This window comes from Scaptodrosophila lebanonensis, unplaced genomic scaffold (genome assembly GCF_003285725.1).
Source record: "Scaptodrosophila lebanonensis strain 11010-0011.00,11010-0021.00 unplaced genomic scaffold, SlebRS2 tig00000136-arrow-arrow-pilon, whole genome shotgun sequence".
Lineage (NCBI taxonomy): Eukaryota > Metazoa > Arthropoda > Insecta > Diptera > Drosophilidae > Scaptodrosophila > Scaptodrosophila lebanonensis.
Window position 1 is genome coordinate 1258443 of NW_022060586.1, and position 25812 is coordinate 1284254.

The window sequence follows — 25812 nt, forward strand, 5'->3', positions numbered from 1 at the left end:
TGTAACTGGTGACGTCATAAAGGAGCTCTGAATAAGAGATCTGCTCAATGCCGTGCCTTGAAAAATAATAGACACTGTTTCCATTATTAAGCCATTCATTTAATTAAATACACAAAATATTACATCTCTTTCGTTTTAGTTATGTTTTATAGTGTCGGTGCGGTTCTTGTTGCTGTCATAATTTCTTAATTTTAAATGCAATGCGTTACACTTGCAACGACAGAAGAAAAAGAAGAATAAAAAAAACACATCAATTAGAAATAAAATTACATGCTATTTTTAGTAGTATGGGGTATATGTGTGAGATTTTATTTATTATATTTATAGACCGGGACTATCACTTGCGAAAATATAGTTTGTATGCATATTTTATGATGAAGTTGTGTCCTGCGCCGTCGCCTTGCTCGATCTTCCCGTCACCAACTGGCGCGGCTGCAGACGAACGCGAAAGCCCTCCTCCCGTTTTAGTATAATGTCCGCTTGCAGCTTAAAATCGGCCTCGCTGAGATCCGAATACACACGATAATTTCGCAAAATGGTCGACAAAAGAATCTTCAGCTTCAGCATGGCGTACTTGCGACCTGACAACGATAAAAGTATCAGGAAAAGCATCAATTTAGTTATTGAATTGTTAGTCGGCAGCTAAGTTAGCTAAGTATTAATAGTAAACGTATTAGGAGGTATTGATTTAATGTGTGGCCAATAATTTGTAACTCACCCACACAACTCCGCGGTCCTGCAGAGAATGGCACAAACGCGTAATAATGACGATTCGCCTGACGCTCAGGCAGAAAATTGTCGGGATCAAAAACATTGGGGTTAGTGTAGACCTTCGGATTGCGATGCAGTTTAATGGTAGCCACCGTTACGGTCGCACCCCGTGGTATAACATAATTTCCTGATGCCAATTTTAAGTCCTCTTGTAGCTCGCGTGCTATCAAAGGTACCGGAGGAAACATACGTAGGGTCTCCATCAGACAGCGTTCCAAGTATTTCATTTCCAGAGTGTCCTGAAAGGTGGCCGGTCGCTGGGAGTCCCCAAAAATGCCGTCTAGCTCAGCAATCACACGATCCTGTATATCTTGGTGAATTCCCATCAGCGACAAGAAAAATGAAGAACCCGCAGCTGTTGTGTCATGACCCTCAAACATGATGGTGTCCACCTGCTCCTTGATCTCCGTATCAGTAATTACAGCGCCGTTCTGTGCACTTTCCAGCATTAAATCTAAAAACGCCAATCGTTTCTTCTCACCAATATCGTTGTCTTCCACATCAAGATCATCCTTCAGCCCCGCTGACTGCCCATACGAAAGGCCTGCAACGCTGCTACCCTCCTGATCGTCGGCTGGCAATGCTGTTCCTGCCATCGCTCCCGATTCCAGGGCAGCTGCTTTTAATTCACTGTGCGCCAATGAGCCCCGTGCTCCTTGCTCAAAGGCTGCTTTCTTGCTGCGAATGACCTTGGTAGTTAAGCCATGTATAATGTTCAGCAGACGACCTTGCTCCTTATAGTATCGTGTCAGTGTGAAGATAAACTCGTTGCGTAGGAAGATACTGCGATGTCTCGCATGCAATATGTCGCACATGCGCATCACAGCCATCGCATATTCAAAGCCCGATTTGTCTTGGGTCTCCTTCGATACGCCCATGGCGGTCTCTGCAAGTCAAAGCATAAACATATGAACGTATGTCTATAAGTACGTGTATACGGAATGCTATTGTGGTTAGATTGTTCAAGTGGAATGCACTCAACTGACCCATGAGGGCATAGAGATGGACAATTGAATTCAACAAAAGCTGACTTGCGGCTGTCTAATTGTAGGTACAATGAGTAAACGAGGCAGCGCTCCAGAACCAAATAAGACTTCGTCTAGTGTGGCGTATGTGCAATATCCGCATAATTAGCATAGCAGTCAGAAAAAGCTCAGATAAGAAATTACGAAATAATGAATGAAGTGGGTACAGAAGCAAGAAATTGTAACCCCTCTTATATATATGTACATACATATGCATTCAAACTAACCTAACTTAACTTAAAAAAAACTTCTTATATATAGTTTGTACCAGTATACAAAATAAACACGTCTTTGTGAGTTTTAAAACATAGCTTAGCTTAGGTCCAACAATTTCCATTCCGCTAATATACGAAAGATAATGCACCGATTCAAACGAAAATTCAAATTATAATGAGGCCTTACAAAACTGTTACAAGTACAAAATTTGGTCCAGACATATTTATTGAATGAAAAAGGATTTTGGCGAGAGTGATTTTTTTCACCTATTGTGAGGCATTATAAGAAACTAAAACAAGAAAGGAATGCTAGACTTGAGCGGACACAACATTTAAATACAAAAAAACTTTATTTAATTTACCAAATTTTATATTAAATATTCAACACATGCATACATACATACGTGTTTATGTACAATTTCATTTATATATAAGTATGTATGTAGCACAAAATTGAACCAAAGCAGCAACAACAACAACATTTGCGGGCAGAGCTTGGGCAGAGACTATATTTATGGCTACAACTTTCTTCATAATTAACCTATAGTGGACATATAATCAATAACGAGATGTAGTTACCAAATTTGAGTTCAAAATTACGGGAGTTATGGAAAAAACATGAATTGCTGGGGAGTGAGTGGGTGTATCAGAAAAAATAAACAAACTTGGTCGACTTAGGGCTCAGGAGAACCTGAAGTTCAAGTTTGAACTTGCTGAGCTGCTGGTGTTCATACAGACAGACAGATGGACGGACAGACGGACATAGCCATATCTGCTCGTCTTCTCATACTGATCAATAATATATATGCTTTTTACATTGGTACAAAACTAGTATAGCCTTTTACAAGCTATAAAAAATTCCGCATGTGCTTTCTTAACATATTTATCGTGTAAGTCTATGTTTATAAAACAATGCCTATGGTCCTTAATATATTACCTTTACTCAAGGGCGTAGGCAGTGGGGGAGGGGGCAACGGCCCCCACATAAAGTCGACCACACGTTCATTATTATGACGCACTATTTCGTCTTAAAATGGATTTGTTGAAGTTTTTTCATTGATCATATGCATAAGTTATTATACTCTGTACATGAAATGTACAGAAGTATATTAGGTTTGCGGGAGCTGAAAAATGTAACAGGCAGAAGGAGGCGTGGCAGACCCCACAAAGTATATATATTCTTGATCAGCATGACGAGACGAGTCGATCTAGCCCTGTCTGTCTGTCTGTCCGTCTGTCAGTCTGTCCGTCTGTCCGTCTGTCCGTCCGTATGAACACCTGGATCTCAGAGACTATAAGAGATAGAGACACCAAATTTTGCACAAAGATGCGTTATGTGTGTATTCTATACGAGTTTGTTTTATTTTTTTGATTTTCCCCCCCACTTCTCCCCTATGGGGGTTTTCCCGATTTTCCATTCGTATAATCGCCTATATCTCGGAGACTATAAGACCTAGGAACACCAAATTTTAGTCCCAGATGCCTTATGTGAATACGCAGAAAATGTATATTTTGGAATTCCCCTCCCTCCCCCCTCTACCCCGGAAATCGTAACTCCCGTAATTCTTGGAATTTCGAACTACAATTTTGGAAATACCCCCAGTTGGTTATTATATGTCCGTATACCAAGTTTCACTATGATAGACCGATTTACCAAGAAGTTATAGCCATAAATATATTTGCTGCTGCAGCGCTGCTCAAGCGCTGCCCGCGGCTGTTGTTGATGTTGCTGTTTGGTTGACTGCGAAAATGCTTACACAGACACGAATAGATGCGCATAGGCATACATACACTCACACAGACGCAATTGCTATGTAAATGTGCAATTATAAACCCTTTACGTGAGTTCGAATACCGAGAGAGGTAAAATCGATCAATTTTTGTTTTTTTTTAATTTTCTTAATTTTTTTATTTTCTATAATTATTGTAAGCATATGTACAGAGTATTTCAAAGTCGGGACACCCGACTTTAGCTTTTTTACTTGTTTTTTAAATGCATCGTGTATTATTTTATCAAAATTTTAATTTTTTGGCCCCCCTTTGGTAAAAGCTGCCTATGCCCATGCCTCTGCTTATTACACATTTCAAGTTATTTGGCATTCTACTTTATGGTTAATACGGAGAGAACTACTGACACGTCTTCAACACATTTCGCGTTTTTAAATTTTAGTATACTGTATCGGTGACTTTCGGGAACAAAGAAAAGAATGTACAATACCGATAGATTTTCTGTGAATTATAGTTGTTTTATTTAGATCTCCCAGACCCGACAATGAAATACCCTGTACCCAAACAAACATCCACCGATTGCAGAAGCAAAATGAAGAAGAACTCCTATAGCTTGTGGGCGTAGTACTGGACTGAAATTGTTTCGCGCTAATAACTTTTCTTAGAATTGACCAATTTGGAAATTTAACACAAACGGTTGAGAGCTATAATGCACACTTCTGAAAATTCTAAAAATGCTAGCGATTATAAACCATTTAATTATACTCTGTACATGAAATGTACAAGAGTATATTAGGTTTGCGGGAGCTGAAAAATGTAACAGGCAGAAGGAGGCGTGGCAGACCCCACACAGTATATATATTCTTGATCAGCATGACGAGACGAGTCGATCCAGCCCTGTCTGTCCGTCCGTATGAACACCTGGATCTCAGAGACTATAAGAGATAGACACGCCAAATTTTGCACAAAGATGCCTTATATATGTACGCTATACGAGTTTGTTTTATTTTTTGGACCCCCCCCACTTCCCCCCTATGGGGGTTTTCCCGATTTTCCATTCGTATAATCGCCTATATCTCAAAGACTATAAGACGTAGGAACACCAAATTTTAGTCCAAGATGCCTTATGTGAATACGCAGAAAATGTGTATTTTGGAATTTCCCTCCCTCACCCTTCTCTGGTGTCTCTATCTCTTATAGTCTCTGAGATCCAGGTGTTCATACGGACGGACAGACGGACAGACAGACAGGGCTAGATCGACTCGTCTTGTCACGCTGATCAATAATATATATACTTTGTGGGGTCTGCCACGCCTCCTTCTGCCTGTTACATTTTTCAGCTCCCGCAAACCTAATATACTCTTGTACATTTCATGTACAGAGTATAAAAATTGCCTAAACTTAACAACAACAAAATCAGAAGCAATTATATTTGGGTGATGAAGGTGTGCTAACCTGATGACGCGCAGTGTATAGTATAAATTACAAAGTTTGTTTATATGGTTTTGGGAATATGGAAAAAGGGAAGAAAACATCAAAAAGGAAAATAGACTCGTCTTGCCTGGATATAAGGAGAGTCTACATACCTAGTTAAGTCAATGTGGGGTCTGTCGTTTTCGAAATCCAGGCGTTCATCCAGACAGACGGACTTGGCTATATCGATTCGTCTCGTCATGCAGATTATGAATATACATATATATACTTAATAGGTCGGAGATGCTTCCTTCTCCCTGTTACATACTTTGCATAAACCTAATAAACCCTTTGTACCCTTCGGGTACAGGGTATAATTATAAAACAATTAATTTTGTAGAAATATGTAACACGAACATAGATTTGTACGGTTTTAAAAGAATATCTAAGGGTACCTATATGTGTGCAGTAGAAAGTTGAGCCAAAACAGCAACAACTTATAACACTAACTTCCTTTACATTTAAATCATGATGAAACTTAAAGTAGGAATGCATAAGCATTAACGGGATGTTATTGCAAATTTGAGTTAAAAACAAGTGAAGAAGCTAAAGTCAGGTGTCCCGACTTCTAAATACTCTGTACATATGTGTAGAATAATTATAGACATTTAACTAGAGAGAACGCTACAGTCGATCGAGCCCGCCAGTAAAATACCCTGTACCCAGAAAAACTTCCCACACTGAGTTATATGCGCCTCTTGCAGCAGCGAAACGAAGAAGAAGAGCTAACTTTATGCTGCAGTTTTTGGGCGGTAATATTAACTTTTCTTAGAATTCACCGATTTAGATTAAATTTACAACAAAAGTAGATATTTGTATATAAATTACGTGTACAAAGTTTGGTTTCTATCGCTTTTGAAATGTGGACAGTATTGACGAAACTCTGTAGTGGGGGGGAAAATCGAAAAAATAAAATAAACTCGTATCCTAGTCGATCTTTCTCTTGTCATGCTGATCAAGAATACTATATATAACTTTTTGGCGTCAAACATGCTTCCTTCTGCCTGTTACATACTTTGCACACACCTAAAATACCCTTTTTACCCTACGGGTATAGGGTACAACAAAAATGAAAAAAGTAACGAAATTGTAATAAGTATTAGAAACATTTTTATACTCTGTACATGAAATGTACAAGATATATAAGTTATATCTCCTATATATCGGAGACTATAAGTCCTATGGACACCACATTTTAGTGTATGTTTGTTTGTGTGTATCTGTGTATACGGCTATAACTTCCTGTTTAATCGGCCTATCATTATGAAACTTGGCATACGGACTGATAATCACTAACTGGAGGTATTTTCCGAATTTCAATGAAAAATTTCTAGAAATCCGGGAGTTATGGAAAATCACAAATTGCGGTGGGGAGGGGGGAGGGAGGGAAATTCCAAAATACACATTACATATCAATAAAATAAAACAAGATACAACGCTACAGTCGAGCAAGACCGACAGTAAAATAGCCTGTACTCTCCACAAAAAAGAAAAATTAAAAAAAATAATTAAAAAAAAGAAATTATTAAAAAAAATTAATTAATTAATTAAATTAAATAAGAATACATGTTATGTTCAGTTTTAACAGCATACATTTACACTGCGTGTTTATATGCGTGTATGGATGCAGCACAAAGTTGAACCCAAGCAGCAACAACAACAACAGCTGCGGGCAGCGCTGCCGGCAGCGGTACAAGCAGAGCATGGGCAGCGAATTTATTTATGGCTATAACTTTCTTCAGAATTGACCTATCATGATGAAACTTGGTATACAGACACATAATCACTAACGGGATCTAGGTACCTAATTTTATAAATTCCAAGAACTACAGGAGTTGTGGAAAAACGAATTGCGGGGGAGTGGGGGGTGTATCAGAATAAAAAAATAAACTTGACCTGCCTAGGGCTTATGGGAATCTGGATACCGAGTTTGGTTATTCTAGCTCTTATACTTTCGGAGATCCTTGCGCTCATACAGACGGACGGACGGACAAGGCTATATCCACTCGGCTTCTCATCCTGATCAAGAATATATATACTTTGTGGGGTCTGCCACGCCTCCTTCTGTGTGTTACATACATGCGCACAAAACTAGTATAGCCTTTCACCCTTTGGGTACAGGCTATAAAAACCAAACTGTGCCAAACTGTGAGTTACACATGTATGAAGATGATGTACAGATGTATATAGTATATAGTTAGTGCCTGTAATGACGATCTTTCGAAGATACATTAATGGGCGAGTATAGATTGGAAGTTAACCCAAAAAAGTAAAAATGCTTAGTTATATACAAAAAGAAAGTACACACACTCAATTTAGAGAAAGTGCGGCTAAACAACGAACCCATTGAATACGTAGAGAGGGTAACCGACTTAGGGATAACCATGAATCAAACATTATCTCGGCGTGACCATATAAAACAGTTGGAAAGCTTTATAGTTCGCTAAGGCATCTGTCTTTGACGCAGCATTTCCTTGCACTTCCACTCAAGCTCGTAATTGCTAAGACTTACTTTATTTTCTATGGTACTGAAATCATCGGGAACTGTGATGCTGTAAGCCAGAATAAAATCTAAGTAGCCTTTAATACAATTCGTGTTTTTTCTTATAACTTCCGTAATTCTCCGAAATTTGAAATCAATTTTGGTAGGTACATCCAGTTAGTACTAATGTGTCCGTGTGCCAAATTTCATCATGATAGGTCAATTCTGAAGAAAGTTATAGCCATAAGTAAAATCGCTGCTCATGCGCTGCCTGCAGCTCTGTCGGCAGCGCTGCCCGCAGCTGTTGTTGTTGTTGCTGCTTTGGTTCAACTTTGTGCTGCATACAGACACGCATATAAACACGCATAGGTACGTGATGTAAATGTATGCTGTTAAAACTGAACATAAACATGTATTCTAATTTAATTTAATTAATTAATTAATTCATTCATTTTTATACCCTGTACCCGTAGGGTAAAAAGGGTATATTAGGTTTGTGCAAAGTATGTAACATACAGAAGGAAGCATCTCCGACCCCATAAAGTATATATATTCTTGATCAGCATGACGAGAGAAATCGATCTAGACATGTCCGTCCGTCTGTCCGTCCGTCTGGATGAACGCGAGGATCTCAGAAACTATAAAAGCTAGAATAACCAAAGTTGGCATCCAGATTCTCCTAGGTCCGAGTAAGGACGAGTTTATTTTTTTTTTTTAATTTTCCCCCCCTTCCCCCGCTGCAGAAATTCGTCCACATTTCAAATGCTACCTAAACCAAACTTTGCACACATAATTTATAAATAATTATCTACTGTTGCTTAAAATTTTATTCAATTCTGTCAATTCTAAGAAAAGTTATTAGCGAAACAAATTCTCGCCAGTACAACCCCCACAAACTGCAGCAAAAAGTTCGCTCTTCTTCTTTCTCTTTTTGCTGCTGCTTTGGGCGCATATAACTCAGTGACGGAAGTTTACCTGGGTACAGGGTATTACACTGTCGGGCTTGCTCGACTGTAGCGTTCTATATTGTTTAAATTTGTATACTCTGTACATGAAATGTACAAGAGTATATTAGGTTTGCAGGGAGAAGGAGGCATGGCAGGAGGCATGGAAGACCCCACACAGTATATATTTTCTTGATCTGCATGACAAGACGAGTCGATCTAGCCCTGTCTGTCTGTCTGCCCGCCTGTCCGTCCGTATGAACACCTTGATCTCAGTAACTATAAGAGATAGAGACACCAAATTTTATACGCTATACGAGTTTGTTTTATTTGTTTGATTTTCCCCCCACTTCCCCCCTATGGGGGTTTTCCCGATTTTCCATTCGTATAATCCCTTATATCTCGGAGACTATAAGACCTAGAAATACCAAATTCTAGAAATACCGTAATTCTTGGAATTTCGAACTAATTTTGCAAATACCCCCCGTTAGTTATTATGTGTCCGTATGCCAAGTTTCACTATGATAGACCGACTTAACAAGAAGTTATAGCCATAAATATATTTGCTGCTGCAGCGCTGCTCAAGCGCTGCCCGCAGCTGATGTTGCTGTTTGGTTGACTGCAAACATGTTTACACAGACACGAATAGATGCGCATAGGCATTCGTACACTCACATAGACGCAATTGCTTTGTATATGTGCAATTATTCACCCTTTACGTGAGTTCGAATGCAAAAAGAGGTAAAATCGATCAAAAAATGTTTTTTAATTCTCTTTTTTTAATTTCTATAATTATTCTAAACATATGTACAGAGTATTTCAAAGTCGGGACATCCGACTTTAGCTTTTCTACATGTTTTTAATCAAAGTGTGCATGTTTTAAGCATTTTTTTAAAGGTATGCCTTGTTCCTAAAGGGTAAAAGGATACAGTGTATGTCTCACACAGAAGGATATACATATACGAGTATATTCATTATCAGCATGACGAGGCAAATCGAGTTTGGCATGTCCGCCCGTCCTTCTACCTGGATGGGTTTCGGAAACGACTGGGCTTATCCTGACAACTTTTGGTAAGTAGAGTTTCACAAAGTATATTAATTTTTAAAATTTTTCCACAATTCCAAAGCTACATACTCGAAAACTTAACTTTTCATGCACAATTTAAACTATACAAGTATGTCAACCTCTATTTTAAATTATATTCAAAGTTATCAGCGAAATAATTCTACGCCTCTATCATTCGACTCGTTTTCTTTTTACATAATTTCGCTGTATTTGTAAGCAGGTGGGAATATCACTTAACTTACATGTTTTCTCTAAGTTTGCGAAAGACCTTTATTTTAACAATAATCCAAATGAACTCGTTAATACTCTGTACTCACTCTTACAACAAAATTTTTGTATTTTTACCCGGGCTTATGAGAAGGCTAGGTACTAAGTTTGGTTATTCTAGCTCTTTTACTTTCTGGATTTCATACGGACGGACATGGCTATATTGAATCATTATGCTAAATTAAGTTGTCGACAATGGTTTCACTTATCCTGGTGTGCCTTCTTGGTTCTTAATGAAACGGCTGTGTTGCATCTGTAAGGGCATAATTAGATAACTGACGATCTCTGTTAAAATCAAAAGTTAGACAACCTGTAAAACTTTAATAATTCCCAAGAAACTAAAATAAACAATTGAAATGCAATTTGAACATGGAAATGTTATAATTGTTATATACTAATCAAGTGGGAAAGCTACAGCCGGGTGTCCCAGCTTTGAAATACGCTGTGCATATGCGTACAATAATTATAACTTTAAGAAAAATAAACAAAATTGGGGGCGTTTTTCTGATGCAATCCCTACTAAACCGCTATTGCAGATTTTCCATAACTCGTGTAGTTTTTGGATTTATATACTCTATACATGAAAAATGAACAGGCAGAAGGAGGCGAACAGACCCCACAAAGTATATATATTCTTATAGCGATCTGTCCGACCGTCCGTATGAACCCCTGGATCTTAGAGTCTATAAGAGCCAGAGATACCAAATTTTGAACAAAGATGCCTTATGTGTTTACGATATACGAGTTTGTTTAATTTTTTTTTTTTTATATGTACAGAGTATTTCAAAGTAGGAACACTCGACTTTAGCTTCTCTGCAAAAACGTTATCACCATCTCCAAAATTACAATATTCAATGTGTGTGTATGTGACGAAAGAAACACTAGAACCTCTAAAACTACATAAGTAGCAATAATAAACTGAAAATCAAGTGGCCCAATACAATTGTCAACAATAAGCTTTGGAGAGGAACTAATCAGTCCTACATTAATGTCGGAGTACTTAAACGAAAGTACGGCCCACTGTGCATACGCTTCGAAGGCCCTACGATCAAATCACGTTCTCACCAGTCATTAGGATACCTGCTCAGCGCTGGGAAACGGGCAGAAGGATCAGCGATTACTTGCCCGAGACAGAGACCTCTTTGAAGGATACTAACAAAAACAGATTGAAAACTCGTAAATAGGATAATCAGAAATCTAAATTTTAAATCTTTAAACGTATTGAGTACTCGCTTTTTTTATGGCCTTTTATGTCAACCTGTGGAACTCTGAAAGTATGACACAACACCGTTGTTGAGTTAAGGTGCAGAGATCTCTATCTCACTTTCTAAAAGAAACTTCCGCTAGTAACAACTGATTAAACCTAGAATTGAGATTTATATGTCTCCACATAGAATAAGTACAGTCATAGGTCTCTGTAGCTAGCACTCTTATCCTCAGGTATATTATTGTATTAAATATATATTTATATATATGAAAAAGAAGGTCATACTCTCATACTCAAGGAAAATAAAAAATTTTGAACATTTAACACTGTTAATGTTAAATATACTCTTCACTGTGCTCTACGTCAGAAGCAAATAGAAGAATAGGAAGAGTCAGCCCGTTAGAATTGACCCATTTTGATGCAGCTTAAAACAAAAATAGGTAATTGTATATTAATTACGTGGGCAGAGTTCGGTTTATATAGCTTTTGAAATGTGGACAGTATTGAAGTTCTGCAGCGGGGTAAGGGGGGAAAGTTACAAAATATACCTAGAAGACCTGGAAGAAGCTTTTATCATTTTTGAGATCCTTGTGTTCATCCAGACAGACGGACAGAAAGACGGACACGACTGGATCGATTCGTCTCTTTATGCTGGTTCAGAATATATGTATTGCTTCCTTCTGCCTGTTACATACTTTGCACAAACCTTATATGTATACCCTTTGGGCTCGACATATCTCCACGTGGAGGGAAGAGTGATTGAAAGAGACAGACGGACAAACGGTCAGTCCTTGAAATGATTTATATAGGCTAGCCTAATATTGTAGGATTCAAAATTTGTACGAATATATTATCAACTAGCATTCTAGTCCGTCGCAAGGTCGGTAACAACGCTCGCCCGAAAACGACGTCGCCTGTATACTGCGAGGCAGAGGATGTGACGCCGACCAAGAAAAGGAGCAAGGAGTAGGCAGGTGTAATAGCTTCCCCCTCCTCGTCCCTTGCGAAACCGGCTACTGACGCCACTGCCGCCACTGCCGCCGATGCCGCGGAAAATGCGACTTCAATCGTCGCCCAACACGAGGCCACTTTTAAGAAGCCATACCCGATGACTGCCGTCGCGAAGTCGTCCTACGCTGCTGCCGCTGAAAGAGCTGCCACTACTGCTCTGCCACCTAGCATTGCCGCGACGTATGCAGCCACTGCTGCGAGCGCTGACGCCTCAGCTGCTCCCGCCGTGCCACGATGCTCTGCCGTAAGTATCGTGTCTGGTGGCACCTCTGCGGTTATAGCAGAGCTGTCCAGCATTCAGCGGAGGATTAGGAATGCGTTGTTTGAGGCGCGCATAGAGCCAGCGCAATCAAGAGCTGTCGCGGACGCCACAGCCACAGCCAATTGGAGAGCAGAGCCGGAGGAGCTACAAGGCTTAAACAAACTGCGCCGTCAACTGCCATCAACTATGCCAAAGACGCCCAGTGCTGCTGCCAAAGTGGTGCCCGCGGCCCAGCCACGTCCCAGCAAGCCAGCTGAGACGTGATCAGTCGGTTTGGGGGGTGATGCCGGGGATGAATATCCGCGTACACGGCATTCATCAAACCAAGCGCGGTGAAATGGTGCTGTGCATGATGTCAGAGAACGACATGTGGGGTGTTGTAAGAAGCAAGAAATTCAAGGAAGCCGGATTGGTCGTCCAGCCCAATAAAGGACCGCGTCAGAAAATCATCGTATACGACGTAGACACAGAAATGTCGCCCGATCAGTTGATGGAGGAGCTGAAATGACTCCAGAGCTGTACAAAGAAGCCGTGAAGCTGGATACCAAGAGGTGGTCTGTCACCGACGGAGGGATGATTAACCTCACACTCGACGTAGATGAGGCAACAGCGGCCATGCTGGAGAAGGCTGGAAGAGTATTTGTCACTTGCCAGTCATACAGATGGCTCAAACTCATACGCACATATGCCTGCCACAGGTGCATGAGTTTTAGCCACAAAGTGGCGGAATGCAGCGCAGCCACGGTATGCGGGCAAATGTAAAAAGCCGGTGGACTTCGGGGCATCGCACGCTCTCAGGGGTATGTCCGATTTACGCAGCAGTGCTAGCGAGGGTGCAATCTAGGCACTAATAAGTTTAGCGTCCTACAAACAAACTGCGGACAAAGCACCGACGCGACTGTGGAGTGTGGGGTTAGGATAAGGAATTCTGGATATACTTTCGCTCTAATCCAGGAACCTTATGTGAGTCCCCGCTTGGAGCGCATTGCTGGACTCCCAGCCAGTATGCGGGTGTACGCGGATAGAAGAAACAAGGCAGCTGTCACCGTCGACGACCCAAATGCCGTATGCATCCAGATGGAAGATCTCATGACTGCCGCCATGAGCACCATGCGCCGAGAGGTGAAGAGATTGAGGCGACGAAGACAGTATGCTCGTCGGTACAACACCGGCGATGAGCAGCTTCTTCCCACTGAGCTAAGGATCTCTTTGGCTCAGTACAAGAAGCATATGCTAAAGGCAAAGGAGGACGATTGGCGGCGAATCGTGAACGACATAGAGACGACCCGTGGGGACACGTATACCGGATATGTAACAACCGACACAGGGGAAATGCCGAGATAGGGTCGAATGGGTCCAATGGCGAGACAGTCGTGTCTTGGCACGACTGTCCGCGTGTGCTCCTCCGCAACTTTTTCCCAGTTGCGGAGTCTGGAGCTCCCATAGGTCCCATAGGGCAACTTCGGCAGCTCTCGAGATTTCGGAAGTGGCGGAGTGCGTTGCAAGGTTGAAGAGCAGACGATCGCCTGGTCTAGATGGGATCACTGGAGCGGTGGCAAAGGCGGTCTGGAGAGCTATCCCCCAGCACTTGGCAGCGATATATTCCCGCCGTTTAGCAAGCGGATGCTTCCCAGAAGAACGGCCACGTGTGGTCGCTTTGCTCAAAGGGCCTGATAAAAACTGAAGCGATCCTGCTTCATATCAAGGTATCTGCTTGCTGCCGGTGTTAGGTAAAGTGCTGGAGGCGATCATGGTGGACCGTTTGAAGGAGGTGCTTCCTGAGGGCTGCAGATGGCAGTATGGTTAAGCCTGGACGATGTGTAGAGAACGCATGGAGACACGTCTCAAGTACGATCGCGGCCAGCTCGGCCCGATACGTGCTTGGAATGTTCATGTACTTCAAAGGAGTCTTCGACCACTTGGAGTGGGATTACGCACTGCGACACCTGGACGACGTGGGGTACAGAGAAATAAGCTTGTGGCGGAGCTTTTTCTCTGGCAGAAGCGCGTGCATGATTAGCAGCTGCGGTGAAGCATCTGTTCCGGTGACACGAGGTTGCCCACAGGGCTCCATCAGTGGTCCATACATATGATTCATGGCGATGCTTCGGAGCGTAGAGCAGAATTGTGCGCTTAGCGCATACGCGGACGACCTGCTCATTACCGTAGAGGGCAACGCGCGACGTCAACTGGAGGAGAAAGGTGAACAGCTGATGGAGATTGTTGGGGAGTGGGGTGCAGAAACAGGCGTTTCTGTACCCACCACAAAGACATGCATCATGGTTCTCAAGGGCATATTATCGTCCAATAGGCCTCCCTGGGTGCGGTATCGAGGAACAGCCCTGCCATATGTAAATATCTGGGCATAATGGTAGGCGAGTAGATGAATTTCATGCTACACATAGTGTCGCTGCGAGGGAGGATGCTGGGAGTGGCCGGACAGTTGGCGAGAGATTTTCATGTGGACTGGGGCCTCAGTCCACAGGCAAAGAGGACAATCTACGCAGGACTCATGGTCATGGCTCCATGAATAAGTTCCTCCACAATAGAGGTATTGCTGACACGCCGGCATGCTCATGCGGCGCTGAATCTGAGGACTGACTACACATCTTGTGTGCATGCCCGCTGTATGCGGATCTTAGAGACCCCAAAGAGAATAACTAGGCTGAAAACGTTCGCTGGTGCTGTGTTCGCACGGCGTCGGCAACGTGATGAACAGCCAGTGAACGTTGGGCGGCCAGTCCCGGGCTAATATCAGCCAAAACTGGTACTTCCCCTGTGTGATGGCGGGGCTTAGAATACCATCACAGCGGTCACGGCTTCTCGTATGAGGCGACTGATGTGATACAAACCTGGTTAGCCCATCCGTGCTGTCGGGCAAAAGGGTCAGGGCGCACCGGGTAAACCCGAACGATATGGGTTTAAGTTTCGATACTACGGATTCCAGTACTTAGAGTACTGGATTGAGGTTGGCGCCCTTATGGCAGCATCGAAATGGCTGTGGTTGACACCTACATCGCGGGTATGGTATGGATTCGGCCTTTATCCGGAGTGGAGTTGCGATTTCCAACCGGGCGCTGCGCTGCGACGCAGAGAGCAGCAGAGGTGTTTAGATGCACTTCGTTCCCTACCCAAGAAGGGTATGCATGTCCGACAAACATGCATTCCGAATTGGTACTGGCGAAGCTCCCACTGTATTTGCTGGTGGTTGTTAGCTGGGGCGCTGGTACTGACGCTTAATTCAGAATCCATGTCCGTCTGTCTGTATGAACGCAAGGATCTCAGAAAGTATAAGAGCTAGAATAACCAAACTTTATATGTGGATTCTCCTAAGCCCGCAAAGGCAAGTTTGTTCATTTTTTCTGATACACCCAACCCCCCCCCCCCCCCCCCCTCCCACTTTCCCTCTATTCGCGATTTTCCATAACTCTCGTAATTCTTGGAATTTAGAATTCAAATTTGGTAGTCATATCCAGTTAGTGATTGTGTGTATGCTGTATGCCAAGTTTCATTATGATAGGCCTTTTATAAAGAAAGTTGTAGCCATAAAAATATTCCCTGCCCAAGCTCTGCCCGAAGCTGTTGTTGTTGCTGCTATGACATAATTATGTAATGCACACATACATATGTACAAGTACACAAACACGCACTGACACGATTCTGATGTTCAAGTTTGTATGCATGTATTGAATATTTTATTTTTAATTTAATTAATAAATTTAATTATTTATAACTTTTTTGTGGGGTGGTACAGGGTATTTAAGAGTTGAGCCTGCTCGTCTTTAGCATTCCTTTCTTGTTTTTTATTTGTTTGCGAACTTTTGAATAATATTTCCCTAATATTTCCACCTTGGGCTAAATTATTGGCTTTTAGTAAGCATCCCTTTTTTTTTTGTATGTTAACCGGGGATAGTGTAGCTTCCCAACAGTGAAAGAATCCCTTAAATCGGTCCAGTAGTTTTGGAGCCTTTTCAATTCAAATAAACAAACAAACAATCAAATCTTTCCTCTTTATAATACTAAGTTTAGATAAACTTATCTACTGACACATATCTACTCGTAACTTCAAAAAAAATTTCCATAATAACGATGTAGGCTTTCCATTGAGATCGATGTCGGTGCTAGTTTTTGCTTCGCACAGCTGCACATACAAGTAAATACTCTTCAGCGTTGTTATGCAACCGTGAAAATGCAAGTTTTCACAAACTTTCCTTTTCGGTTTGGCCTACTGCATCATTGCAAGTACACACACACACAAACACACAGGGAGAGAGAGGCACTCATAAATGGATGCATTTGGCCAAGTGACCGACCGCCTGACTGACGGCTGGAAAAACTTGTTGCAGATGTGGAAAGCCAACGCTAGCCATTTTTTATCTGCTCACCTGGCTTGAGTTGCACTTATGTAATGCAACAAATGAAATGACATTTAGGTTGTCTCTTCGCTTCGGAAAATCGTACGTACATAACATGTATACATACGGGAATATACATACATATGTACGTATGTACGTGTATATATGTCATTAGGTACTCGTATAATAAATAATTTGTCCATTTTCCCATTTTCATTGTAATATTGCGATTGCCTTTGCGACCGTTTGCGTCATTTGAATGACTAGACGCCACTGCAGTTGCATTCAAATTTCGCTGATTAAGTTTTTAATGGCAATGCGACGTTTTAATTGCAGCGGCAGCGGGGTTTATCTTTATCGCGACTTTTGCGCGTTTTGGCAACATTTCAATTATGGATGAAGGTAAGCGCATGGTTTGTTATTATTTTAGTAGTCATTGAAGGTAGGCTATGCAATGACCTAGAAAACAAACGACCTGCCCATTTGTGTGCCAGATACATACTGCATTAGGGTTGTGTCTGTATCATATTAATATTGCCTAATCAAATCAAATAGATAGTATTATTCAGCAAAGTTCCATCACAATACTTATTCATTTGGAAAAGTCATATAAAAATATATCACTTTGATATGCTAATATTGCAAAATCATTTGGCAAGCTCTAGCGTAGACGAAACACTTAGTGCGAGGCCGTGTTTGAATTGAGGCTATGGAACGTACTTCCAACGTATGAACATATAGTACACATTATATGCACAGTAAAAACTCTCTTAATGGACACCTCTTTTATCCGGACACTCCTATGCAAGTTATTAAATAACAACAGTTAAACTAATATGGACAATAATAAAATATCTTACGCAACTCACTGAAAAAAAAATCACTAATATAAATTACACCATGTACTATATGAGAGGGCAATAAGACAATATCCTCTTATTTTAATTAATTATTTCACAGATTATTTCACATGACAAATATGACAACAACAAAATTAAATGTGTGGTCATTTAGCTCAAGAAAGGTTGCGAAAGGATAATTATGATTATGTTATTTTATAATAATTTACAATAGCTTGTGATCAATATTAAAGTCAGTTTTTTTTCTACTATTGTTAGAGCCATTTATTTCACTCCTAACAGTGTGCGCTTACTCAAAAATTGATGTAGAAGGGAAAAACGTATAAGAATGTCGAAAATTTAGTTACATACATACATATATGATTACGTATTATATACAAGTATGTATTTCAAATCGGTATTAATTTGGATCTTCTTTATTAATTAAATTTCGATTGCTATATGTTTGTACTTACATAACTTCATAACTGAATTTTTATATTGAATTAAGTCAATTTGTTTTAATCGCCTAAATAGTGTTTTGGTTTTTTTCTTCTCCGCTCTCAAGATGCATACTAATTTGTTTAAGCTTAAAATGTCTCAAAAAACATCTATCAATTTATTGAGGACGAAGCGGAGACTTACATATGTATGTATATCAGTGATGCAATAGCAGCTACTTGGCATCCAATTTGGTTCAGCAAATAAAAGAGTTTTTCGATCAAAGACATGTTTAATTCAAATCGATTCTTTGGCAGATAAATGTGATAAGTCCTAAACATCCTGAATATGTCAAAATGTAAAATAGGGACTAATTACCTGTCTTTAAATGCATATATGCATTCATTAAAATATTAAAAAAAAAAAGAATATTTTGTAACATCATTTGTTGAATGGATAAGGCGCAATACATGTAAATTCGATAGCAGTGCCTGCATCATATTACTAACTACCAGACAAAAATGACATAATATAATATATAATCTTTTAATATAATTTTACAATGGTATACATTTTTTATCAGGTTTGTGTCTATGTTTAGATGTGCGGCACGAAATTTTACAGAAAAAGTTATCTTTAGAAGCTCTAAGAAGATGAAATTGTTGGAAATTTGAGGCATTGCAAGGTTTGCAAAACGTTAATAATCATACTATAGGAATATTTTTCTGCTTAATGTTTATGAAAGCCATGTTGGGTGAATTTAGCTGTTATGCAATATCCTTGGATTCATCTCCTCTCTAAATGCGCAGATATACACGTGAGTTCGTAAGCCCAAGGAGGTAAAATCGATCAGCAAATTTTTTTTGTAATATTATAATTTCGTTATTTTTTTCAATTTTCTTAAATTTTACAATTTTTTTAATTATTCCACACACATCTACACCATATATTATATTCAAGACACCCAATTTTAGCTTTTCCACCTGTATATTTTTAAAGGGCTCTTCTACGCTACCTTTTGTGTATTCCACAGATTCGCATAAAACTAGTACACCCTTATTTGTGCACAGGTTATAAAAAATACTAATTTCGAACATGACATCGTAAGAAACAAGAAAGTTCTTGATACTGAAAGTACTTTTTACACCATTTGAAAAATATTTCAAATATTATTTGGGCATATGAAAATACATACATAATAATTATATGTATGTATGTACCTTCCAGGGAATGAACTAGCCGATATAGCTGCGAACACAGCAAATAAAATGCCTATTATTTTTACGCCAAACATAAATTCAACAGACATACATATGTAAATCTTAAGCCTTACATACGGAAGTCAATGGTACCGTAACATAAATTTGGATAACTCAAACATTGACTACTTCGGCTCCTGCCACCAAAAGTTTAGCAGGCTGGATCGGTCCAAAATAGTCCGACTTCGGCTACACCACACTAATTTAACTCATCAGCATTATCTTAACCGTAACAACCACCACCCTACCCTTTTGCCAAGATAAGAAAGATAACAACACTACCATATCCCATCTAAATTCATGTCCAGCTCTCATTCATATATATGAATATAATATATTCAGACAACACTATTTGTAAGCTTCTCAATCTCCTATAACAATAATAATAATGTATGTACCTTCAACTGTTGACTCCAAGTTCAATATTTTACGATTTTACTGACAGATGAGCATGTCTAGATCGACATGCATTGTCAATCTTATCAAAAATGTACGTACAAGTCTGTACTCGTAAGTATGTATCGACTTACAGACATATGTACATAAGTATATTCCGTGGGGTCTGTCACATCTCATTGCAAAAAAATAACCTTAACTACAAACTTTTAATGCACCGCATTAATAAAAGTGATCAGGGGAGAGGACTGGATTTCATTTAGGGGAAAATAAGATGTTTTTGAACCGTAAGACATACATATGTGTGTTTGCGAATATGAGAGCAAAACTTGTTACGTCACAAAAAAGTTCTGATGGAGTTCCCGAATAAGTTTACCACGTTGAATATTATGCATATGTACATAATCGTACATCAGTATGACCGACAAATTATTTAGACACAAATGTTTAAATAAATGGATGAATATCGCGCAATTTTGAGTACTACTTGTATATACACACATATGTACATATATCATTAAAATATATAAAAAAACATTAGGATACACTTATTGCACTTCTGCCATTACTCATGCGTTTCAACAAAAAACAAGATAGAACGCTTCAGTCGAGCAAGTCCGACAGTAAAATAGCCTGTACTCTCCACAAAAAAAAAAAAAAAATTAAAAAAAAAATAAAAAAATAAATTAAATTATTAAAAAAAATGAATGAATGAATGAATTAATTAAATTAAATTAGAATACATGTTAATGTTCAGTTTAAACAGCATACATTTACATCACGTACCTATGCGTGTTTATATGCGTGTATGTATGCAGCACAAAGTTGAACCAAAGCAGCAACAACAACAACAGCTGCGGGCAGCGCTGCCGACAGAGCTGCAGGCAGCGCATGAGCAGCGATTTTACTTATGGCTATAACTTTCTACAGCTATCATGATGAAATTTGGCATACGGACACATTAGTACTAACTGGATGTACCTACCAAAATTGATTTCAAAATTCCGAGAATTACGGAAGTTATAAGAAAAAACACGAATTGCGGGTGAGTGGGGGGGTGCATCGAAAAAAAACTCAAACTCGTACTTTCTCGGTCTTTGGAGAATATGGAAACCAAGTTTGGTTATTCTAGCTCTTATACTTTCTGAGATCCTTGCGTTCATACGGACAGACGGACAGACAGACGGACAGACGGACGGACGGACGGACAAGGCTATATCGACTCGGCTTCTCATCCTGATCAAGAATATATATATACTTTGTGGGGTCTGCCACGCCTCCTTCTGTGTGTTACATACATGCGCACAAAACTAGTATAGCCTTTCACCCTTTGGGTACAGGCTATAAAAAATGCAATTTCTGGAGAACGTCAAATAGCAATATAAACAATGCTCGATATACATAATTTTGCAGAAACAAAAGGTACTAGAAGCAAGATCTGAAACTGCGGCTTCTATATTTTAACTATTATTATGGATTAATAACTTTGGACTGTTCAATATGTTGTTTAAAAGGTTGGGAAAAATATCATTAATATTTATTGAAACAAAAATAGAATTTAAAGTAACGAAGAATGACATTTTATCAGCTGCTACTATAGATATTTATACTCTGTATAAAATAAAAAGTACGTATATAGACTCTCTTAATATCCAGGCAACACGAGATTATTTTATTTTTGGGAATTTCTTCTGCTATGAGTACAGGGTATTTAACTGTCGGGCTTACGCGACTGTAGCGTTCTTCAAGTAAGTATGTAGTTCGAAATAGTCCCTCAACCCTATGTCGAGAAATTACAACATAATCATTATGAATTTTCATTGAAAATATTTTCCTCATAATAAAGAAATAGGTACTTATTGAAATGAAAGTTCGTTCTAATAATTATTAATAAATAATGTCGAGACAACTAAGTTCATGGGCAACAATATTAATGTTTGGTTCGGATTTTAGCATGGGGCAGCAGCCCCCTTCGTTACACCCATGAATGCGACCACGAGTTACATTGAAGCAAAAGTTCTGCACATTTCTGAATACATATGTATGTATGTACGAGTATATGTATGTATTTACATATATAGATACGGGTATGTACACGTACATGTGCACACACACATAGGATGTGCTCGAATCTTAGCGCATTTTGAAACATGTATGTACACACACACTATCTACATACACACTATGTATATATAAGTACCGTTCTCTCCAGCCTGCAGTAAATTCAATAATTTTGTTTTTAACGATCCACTCACTATCGTGATTTGACAAAAGTATGAATGACCAAACGAGCGTATAAATGAATACACAAATTTTTTTGTCTGTGCTCAATTGTAGGTTTCGAGTGGTCAGATACAAATGCCGTACATATTTACATATGTACATATGTATGTATGTGTGTATGTAGAGCACATAGTATATATGATTATGTGACATAAATCGCATAAAGCAGTCCATCTGTCCATTTGTGTGTCTGCCTCTAGCTTGTCTGCAATGCGAAAAAAAAAAAAACAACCAAAAAAACACTGATGTGCGCGCGTGCGTGTGAATTGGCTGCTTCTCCACGCACACACAATCCACAATCAGAATCACAACATTGAACAACGAGGAACGACAACAGCAACTACAAGTACAACTACAACAACAGCCACTGTCTGTCACTTACCCAATAGAATCTCTACAGTTGCCTCACTCATGTAATCATGACAATCAAAAGTGCGTCCATCCTCCGCACGAAGCTTCCGCACCACATTGCGCGAGTTCTCGTTGAACAATTCAATGAAACTCTTTAAGACATTCAAATGGAATGTGGGCGCGATTAGTTTGCGATGCGAACGCCATTTTTGACCTGCCGAAGAGAAACAAAAAATATCAGGCTTCATATGCACATCCATATGTACTTGTATGTATTTGGTTATCTGTATGTTGCTGGATCATGTTCAAGTGCAAAAGAAAAACAAACAAAAACGTACAAGAATCGATATTGTTCTGTCTCCTATTATTGCATACATACATATGTATGTATATTTATGTATTTTAAATAAAAAAAATTTGTATGATGATCCTTATTAGTTTATACTGCTTTAGAACCATCGAGATATACTGTCATATACAGATACATACATATGTATCTACAAATTTGCATACATATGTATGTATATACCGTACAGCAGAGATAAAAAAGAGCAACAGATTGGGTGGGGTGGGTGGTTAAGCGGACAGACACAGTTGAACGAGAGAGAATAGCGTGGCCTGTCCCCTCAACATTTTGCGCTGTTATGTTTATTTTTAGAAACTTTTGCTGTTGTTGTGTCGACTGTCATACTTTTGTAGTTTAATTAATTTATGATGCCATAAATGCAATTTAAATGATAAAACCCTGCCACTCTGTAATCGATGCACTCTACTCACCTGTGCTAATCAGCAAGCCATCGCCTAGCCAGGGCTTAAAAAATTTATACTCCGATGCCTTGTCAATATACACGTGGCTGCTAAGCAACAATTCCACATCTCGCGGGTCATAGATGAAAACCACCAGCTTGGGGCCAATCCACATTTTGGCTATATGCTCAAAACGTGCACTTTTACGTATGACTGTTTTGAAAACAGCTGCAAATAGATGATTGGGAAGTAGAAGTAGAAGAATGAACAGAATCTGAGGAGGCGCCACCTACACGATGCAGGTCCTATAACGTCAAACAGATGACCCACAATGGGTAATCCTCGCGGACCCGGTAGTTTGGCGGCCAGTTTGTAGAGATGAGCACGCGAAAGGCGCCAATAGATGTACCACAGTATCAGCGTAGGCAGCAACAGAAGATAGAAGACGCTGCTGGGTGAGCCAATAGTGGCATCTTTCTTTAGCACTTCCATAGGGAGTTGATTTTTATTATTGGTCTATACTTTCACTTTCAAATGCTTTTCTTAATCCACGGTATTTTGGTCAAGAACACATAAAAAGTACAAAAAAAAAATGTGTTAACACTGCCGTGAGCTTAACACACGCACGCACGCACGCACTATCAAACACGCATACACATACATACACACTCGAACACGCAGCAGCAGCAACGGTAGAAAAACTCAACGGCAAGCTTTAGAACATTTCCACACGCGGTTTTTTACAATTTTGATTCTTCTATTGTTGATGTTATTGCCGTATCGCGATACCGTTACCCGCTACGGATGCTCGCTGCTGCTCGACTGGCACGATACTAAAAATTGCGCCCCTAAAATCATTGCACAAAACACACACAGAGCTTGAAAAGAACGAGCCCTCGGCAACAGCAACGGCAGAAGATGGATCAACAATATAGTATTTATAAAGCAAGAATTTGAAAAAAAAAATAGAAAATATGGAATCAATGGTAGACACAAAAAAAAAAAAATAATAAAAATTACACAATAGGTAAAGTGTTGAGGCAAATAAGAAAAAAGCTGGTCGTCGCCTAGCGCAGCACGTTTCGCGCTCTGAACTAGCCGCGGACATTACTGCGCCCGACTTATATAGCCAAAAATATGGCAACTAGTGTCGCACTGTTCTCCAGCTGCGTTCGACAGTCAGTCGTCAGTCGGTCAGTAACCAGTCCCACAGGCAGGCAGGCAGGCAGCCCCTTCATTCTCTCACACGGTGTGCATTTTCACTTGGAAAAAGCTACAGAGCTTACAAGCTCAGCTCCCAGCCAATGCTGGCAAAACGTACCCACCCCAGCTGATATATACATATGTACATAAATGTACCCACACCGTTTGGCCGCCAAGCGGTACACATTGGAGCACATACACATGTTTGTACACGTACATAATCGAAAATGTGTTAGCTACATAACGTAAATACGATACCTACATACATATGTACATACATACATACATACATATGTATGGATGTGTGTCGGTATTTATAGCAAAAAACGACGCAACAAGAAATCAGATCACTTACTGTTCGTTACCTAATGTTATCTATTTGCAAGTTATTGCATGTTTATCTATTGTTAATGCACTCTTTATAGAGTTCACCGAAAACTTTAAAACTGCAATTCCCGAATTTCCCATTTAGATCCAAGTAAGGGCATGTTTCAGTTTCTTTCGATCAATAAAGTGATCTTAGTATTGGATATGGTACTCTTTTAGAGCTTCTTTGCCTATGTAATATGAGAGCCATGTTTTATCTTAATAGCTTCATTGCTAAGTAAATTATAGCCATTAATCTAATCCATAAGTAAGTGGAGGTATATTTATTTTAGATTGTAAAGAATTATAAACGTAAAATAAATTACTTACTGATCCGGGCACGAATCTTCGTTTGAACCGTTTAAAGAGAAAGAACTTGTTGTCAGTACGAACAGTTTTTCCTACACATGTACAGTATGTAGGACATTTTTTGCTTGTTATACCCTCTACCCGAAGGGTATATTTGGTTTATTAAAAGTACGAGTATGTAACAGACAGAACGACCCATACATACTATATATGCATATTGTTAATTAGCTTGAAGATTTCAGGAATGGTTGAACGTACATTGTTAAAACTTGATATGTAGAATCTCCGTATGAATTGTTTACTTTCTATTACGTCTACAGAAAACTAAAAAAATTGAACTTTACAGAAAAACAAGAGAGAACGCTATAGTCGACCAAGCCTGACTGTGAGATACCCTGTACCCAGACAAACTTCCGGCGTCCCTAGCAGAAGCAAAAAGAAAGAAAAGAGCGAACTTGATGCTGCAGTTTGTAGGCGTAGTACTCATGTGAAATTGTTTTGCTAATTACTTTTCTTATTCGATTCGTCTGCCCGGATTTCTATAATTTTTCTACACATACATACATGTATGTACATAGTATTTCAAAGTAGGGAGAGCCGACTTTAGCTTATCCACTTGTTTTCATTTCTACAAATATTCTACACATATGTACATATATGTATTTTATAGTCGAGACACCCGACTTTAGCTTTTGCACTTTTTCCTATGTAACTTTATAGCGAATAATACTTGTAGCAATAGACAACTTATGATGAACAATATTTGCTGAAAAAATCGTTATAAAAAACAAGAAATGGACACAAGAGTCTTC

At 39.5% G+C, this 25812-nt stretch overlaps 1 protein-coding gene across 1 annotated transcript; it reads right to left on the reverse strand.

The window, feature by feature from the left end:
- Positions 1-286: 286 nt before the first annotated feature.
- On the reverse strand, positions 287-23917 carry LOC115629177 (cytochrome P450 4g15). Its single transcript, XM_030525551.1, has 5 exons — positions 23416-23917; positions 23153-23350; positions 22407-22589; positions 719-1657; positions 287-581 (listed from the first exon to the last, which is right to left on the reverse strand). Exons 1-5 carry the CDS (start codon positions 23612-23614, stop codon positions 370-372), a joined length of 1731 nt encoding a protein of 576 aa, XP_030381411.1. The 5' UTR covers positions 23615-23917; the 3' UTR covers positions 287-369.
- Between the last annotated feature and the right edge of the window lie 1895 nt (positions 23918-25812).